At 37.5% G+C, this 6,000-nt stretch overlaps 1 protein-coding gene across 1 annotated transcript; it reads left to right on the top strand.

Annotated features, from left to right (window-relative positions):
• Positions 1-207: 207 nt before the first annotated feature.
• LOC140929104 (protein Hikeshi-like) lies at positions 208-5,387 on the top strand. The gene is made up of 3 exons (XM_073378964.1): positions 208-278; positions 4,067-4,291; positions 4,722-5,387. Exons 1-3 carry the CDS (start codon positions 249-251, stop codon positions 5,055-5,057), a joined length of 591 nt encoding a protein of 196 aa, XP_073235065.1. The 5' UTR covers positions 208-248; the 3' UTR covers positions 5,058-5,387.
• The last annotated feature ends 613 nt before the right edge of the window (positions 5,388-6,000 follow it).

The raw sequence follows: 6,000 nt of genomic DNA, 5'->3' as shown, positions 1-6,000 counted from the left end.
CTACCAGCTTTTTGCGCTGTCAATCCTCAAACTTCGTATTTCTAAAATTTACAGCTAGTATATCATGAAAAAAAAAAATGCACTCACCGTGACCTCAGCTTTGAAGGTAACCAATTTCCCCTTCATGCTGAAACAAACTCGAGCCCTTCAGGACAAATGTTTTGACACGTGACTAAGTGTTCGAATAATCGACCGCTGACAACAAAATTAAAAAAACTGAAAGCTTGATAAACAGCTGGAGTTTAGAGATGTTTGGATGCCTTGTCTCCGGACGTTTAGTAAGTATCTCGTCATATTTCATGAAGGGTAATCGAGAGTAAGATTCTGACAATTACTATTTGAATTAATTTTTATGGTGAATCAAACGAAGTGCGATTATTACCATTAATATTCGTGACAGCTTGCATGTGTTCATCGTGTCTCTGTTGTTTCTACTGTAGGTGGCGTTCTTTACATACATGTACCATTTTTTTACGTCTATGAAAATTGAAATATGTCGTTACAACGTTTTTGCTCGTTAAATTGATGTTGAGTAATAGTAATCATTAACAAAACTACTCCATAAGGCTATATCATTTGTATTAAGTGTCGTGGAAGCATTTTCCGGGTGGGGGGGGGGGGGGGGGGGAGGGAGGGGGACTAACAGACTGTCTAATTGCCTTTGTATAAGTCAGATTATTGCATATTTTACTTACTATATATCTGTCTTCTCATGGGCAAGAACCTGGAAATCAGCGTACCTTACTGCAAAATCTGTAGATTGCACACACTAATATGACTATGCATGCAATGTCCCATTTACTGCTTTCTTTAACATAACCTACTAAGAATTTATGCAATTACATTTGGCAAGATTTGTGATATCTGGAATAGTTAGGGTTGAGGTAAATGTTATTGGCCTCAGCTTGTAACACTTAGCTTAACTTTGATTTCCAGATATCACAAAAACCAAAATTATCTAATAATCAAAAACAACAACAACCTGGAAAATTCATATAAGTAAAAAGGTATTGAGGAAAATAAATTAAGTTCAATTGGGTTATGCCACTGTGAAGGGTAGGGTTAATTAAGCAGTTTAAACTGAGATAGAGTATCACAATCAGATGATTTCTGGTCTAGAAATAGGGTATCATTAATTTTATGGAAATCAGTGTGACATGAAAAATAGTAAATTCAGTGTTAGTAGAACCTGATTTGGAACCCCTAAGCTAGTTTAAAGGAATTTATTTATCTGCTTTATATTTTTTTTTCTTCCAAAATCATGAAATTAAAACAAAATACTCCCAACATACATGTAAAATATAGTATGAGTAAGGTTTTCTAAACCTGTTGAGCAAAAATCACCCCAAATAGCATATTTGCAATAAGTTGCAGACCATAGAATGAACATAATGTGAACTGCAGAAATACAAATGTAGATGAAATTATGACCATCACAGTTGTAATCACAGTTTTAGTAACTGCAAACAAAGCCCCCCATCCCCCCACCCCCCTCTTAAAAAATGAAATAATAACAATTCAGGGCTTTTTCAGGATTCAAACCCATGCCCTCTGCATTAGTGCTGCAGTGCTTTGTCATTCATAGCCATTAGCCTGAGTATCAGGCTAGATAGTCATAATTATCTTCATTTAGAAACTGCTGTTGCCTCATTCCAGGGTTAAGGTGTCTTTAGACTTTTGTAGTTTCAAAAAGTGGAAGTGATCTGCTAAACAATATTGGTCTGATAAACAATTTCCTCAGAAAATGGTACTTATAGATCCTATTTCTTACGAAAATAACATTGCATAAAAAGTGGTCCATCATCGGCAAGAACTCAACTCCCATCCAGTACCTTGATACATGCATGTAACTGTTGATCCTTTTCTCATTTTTAAGTCGGTTTTGATGAGTTATCGTTTTGTACAAACTGTATAAGAGAAGAAACTCCTCAGGGTGGGGGAAGGGGGGGTTGGGGGAAGATTTGAAGGATGTTTGGGGCTGTGCTGCTGAAACCCTTCAATTCTGACCCTGTTTAAGGCAAATGCATTAAAATTGCAGCCCAATTTAAGATGCTAAAATTGCAAAGGTTTCGTTAAAAATTCTAGTAAAAGGAGAAAGGTGTAACAGTACAGGAGAGAGTATTTTGGAAAAGGCTCCACATCTGAATAAAAAGTAGTAATAGGCTACCAATCATTAGCTGGAGAATTTAGCCTAGTGAACAGAGAATTCTCCAATCTCTGATGTTTAATGAACACCCTGGAAATTGCATACTTTTTTAAGATCGAAGATCCCATAAACCTATACCATGCAGAGCGGCACATAGCGAGTGAGCCAAACATAGAAGTTCCCCCCCTCCTCAAGTGTGTGTGTCCATCTGTAAACTCCCAAGGGAATCATTTTCCATATATGGAGGCAAAGAAACAATGGATTTGTTAATGACGACATACCGTCAAGACATCATGACTATCAAAATATGCACAAATGTTCTTGTCAACCGTCTAAAGTTTTCATGCTAAAGAGCAATTTCACTACAATATTGTTAGAAAAACAATGCTAAATTCTCAGTGATTCTAATAGTGCTTTAATAATATTAAACATTCCTTTTGTATGCACCAAGCACAAATTTTAAGACAGATAATACAAAGTTCTATGAATGTATTTCTGAGAATTTTCTGTCTTTTTGCACTTTCTCCTTTTATTTAGCAGGAATGATCTGTAACATGTAAAAGATGAAACATGATCTATGAAGTCAAAAAATTATTTCATAGAAAACAACAGAATGACTATAGTGTCACAATCTCAAAACTGGAGATCGTGTGAATTATCAGGAATTACAGGAAAATACATAGATTTTTCAAAAATAAAATTATTTTGTCAAAGGGATAACATAGACATAAGCCCTAAAATTTATATTAAGATAATTTAAAAAAATTAGAAAAAACTTTATTAAAAATCTAAATATAGATTTTACTAACAACAAAATTTTTTTCCGAGTTTTGTAGCTCACAGCTACTTTGATATTCATTTTAAGGCATACAATTTACTTTATGTTTTAGGCATAAAACACTTTTGTTTGCCTTTTGACCACATTTGAAAGGAATGAATTTCAAAAATTTCCAGAGCATACCAGACCCCACCTAACCCTGCTGAAATATTCTTGTATCCACCCCAGAGAATAAGGTAGTAAACTGCAGCTGAAAATGTAGTGGTTTATGCTAAGGGTCCCAGGGGCACTAGCAGCAAATAAAAATTTGAAGAGTTAGTTTAAGCTGGGAATGAATTTTACCCCACAATATTATAAATATGTATTAGCAGTGGTCAGGGTTGCCCTAGGCTGTTAAACAGGATTTTGTGTTTTTAAAATAAGAATGTAAATGGGGAGAAGTGATGACTGGAAATAATCTGTGTCATCTGTGTTCACAGTCTATAAAACTTTATAACTGGACTCAAGCAAAATGTCCAAATTTGGTTCTCTTTCAAAACAAGGAACAAGTACATGGGGATTCATTCTAAGTTAAAACTAATAAGCTCTGTTGTAAAACTGGTCATATACTGACTTAAACAAAAAACAAACTTTCAGTTTCCATGTATATAGGAATGTCACTAAGATTACAGTTGAACCTTCACTCAATGGCCACCTACATGTATTAAGTGGGTTAAGCAGCCACTAATTAAAGTCCTGAAATAATATAATGTACAAAAAGGCTATGATTTAAACCTCTTCACTATTAAGTGTCCACCTCTATCGCCTCCCCCTCCACGTTGGCCAACATTAATTTTGTTCATCCTAACGAGATTTCTCTTATAGTTGCTACCTCTATTAAGCAGCCACCAAGTCTTGATATACTTAGATTGGCTTAATATTAACCCTATGATGAAGGAAAGAAGGTGATGACTAGGATAGAGATAGAATAAGATGATTGGTTGTGGTCTAGTAATGCTGCTCCCATTGCATGTTTTCTTTAGATTATGCTAATTTATGACAGACTTCTTCTGAGTGGCTAACCTCATTAACCTGCCACTTCAGGTACCCAGGGGTGGGCCATTCAACTGTATTTATTTTTTGTTATGGCCACTTTCTTTCAGGTACAAACAGATGCCCAGCAGATTGGTCCAACTCAGTTCGTTTTCAACTTGCTTGATGTTGAAAACATTCATCACGTGGTAGTGTTCCTAACAGGTGTGACACCATTCCCTGATGGAATGGGCGGGGCAGTCTACTACTGTTATCCAACCCCTGAGGGACCTACTTCACAACTTTTGGGATTTATTGCTAATAACAAGCCTAGTGCCATATTTAAACTGGCCAAGGTATATGTTGCATTTCATGTGAACTCGCTGCTTTTTACAGTGTTTGACAGAAGCCAAGGTGTCTAGAGCATTTGATTAACAGTTATTTAAAGGGCCAAAAAAAGCTCATAGAAATTACACTGCACTTCTGTTGGGGGACAGAAATATGGATATACAATGAGATGTACCTCTGACGCTGTATAGACTGATACACAAACAAAGAATGCATTTATGTTTGCAAAACAACAACCCCCAAAATGAGAAAGTGATTCAGCCTTGCTTCTCCGCAGTTGGCCTTCATGTTCCACATATATTTCCTCTTGGTTTCGTTTGGTTTTGTCTTTGTCCAAACCAAAGTACATGCATGTGTAGTGTGTTCACACATGTCCTCAAACCTCACGTTTGGGATACTTTGGATAGGAAATAAATATGAATGCTTCTCCTTTTGTAGGTGAGACCAGAGGAAAGAGTGCAGAACCCTTTTTTAATGGATGCCAGTGGGACCACACACACAGGGGCTCAAATAGGTGTATCAATTGAGCCCTTAGACCAGCTCGCTCAGCAGACACCCGCGTGCAATTCGACGCCGTCAAATTTGAACACTTTTGTTGAATATACACAGAAAATGCTGGAGAATTTCTTCAATTTCGCGTCTTCCTTTGCAAGAACGCAGGCAGAAATGACACCAAATCCTTCGGAGAGTTTCGTTCCACTTAGCGTGGTACAAAGGTGGTATGAGAACTATCAGAGGAAAATGGCGCACGATCCAAACTTCTGGAAAGGGTGATGCTTGACACTGGGAGAAAAAGTGCCTCTATATAACATGTGGTAAATGATAGGAAGCGTTTTTATACATCTAATGCAGTAGACAAGCTAAAGAAGTACAAAATCAAATAAGCACTTGTAGGATAAAGTAATGCTGGTTTTGTTGAACTAGAATGTAACTAGCATCACTTTACAAGTCCGTCGATATTCCCTCACGGTTGGCCAAAAAGGCGTTATTAGGAGAGTCTAATAATTACGTATTGAGAAGAAGGTATGAAAGTACATTGAGAGGCTTACCGAGGAGACAGTCTCATACCTCATCTGACTAGCCTGCGTGCAGACGATATCTAAACTCTGATTAGTACCGTCTGCGAAGCAGCGCAGAGATCCTTGTTCTGGACCCCCAACCGACTCAACGAATTACCGGAAGTGCGTTTCGAATTTCCCTTCAACCTGTTTGGCTATTATCAGTCTTGCGACAAACAAAACAAAGGTCTTTTTTAATTGGCCAATCGTGGTGCGCACTCAAATCTGGGTACACAGCTGGAAGTCCAGAACAAGGATTTCGGCGCTGTTTCGCAGACGGAGTTAACCAGAGTTTAATTTCGTCTGCGCGCAGGCTACATCTGACAAACTTGACGCCTAGGTTCACTGAGTTGTTGTTGTCTCGTGTAATCTCGATAGTGCTGCTTATCCATAAGAAATTGATAATGATGATCTTTATAACTTGAGGTGGATATTCATGGTCGCGTAATTTTTACGTTCGTACGCAGGGAAATTTAACGCGTGAAATAATTGTCGCGCATAAACCCCTAAAACGTAAAAGTTGGTCGAGGTTCTCATTTTACGTTTACGCGCGACCCTTCATACATTGCCCCTATTTTATTTACGCACGTAAATTTATGCACGCGCGCACGTAAAAATTACGCGACAGTGGAAATCCAGTTTTAGAGAAGACAAACGGA

Source organism: Porites lutea, chromosome 2 (assembly GCF_958299795.1).
Source record: "Porites lutea chromosome 2, jaPorLute2.1, whole genome shotgun sequence".
Taxonomy (NCBI): domain Eukaryota; kingdom Metazoa; phylum Cnidaria; class Anthozoa; order Scleractinia; family Poritidae; genus Porites; species Porites lutea.
This window is presented reverse-complemented; position numbering and strand designations above follow the sequence as displayed.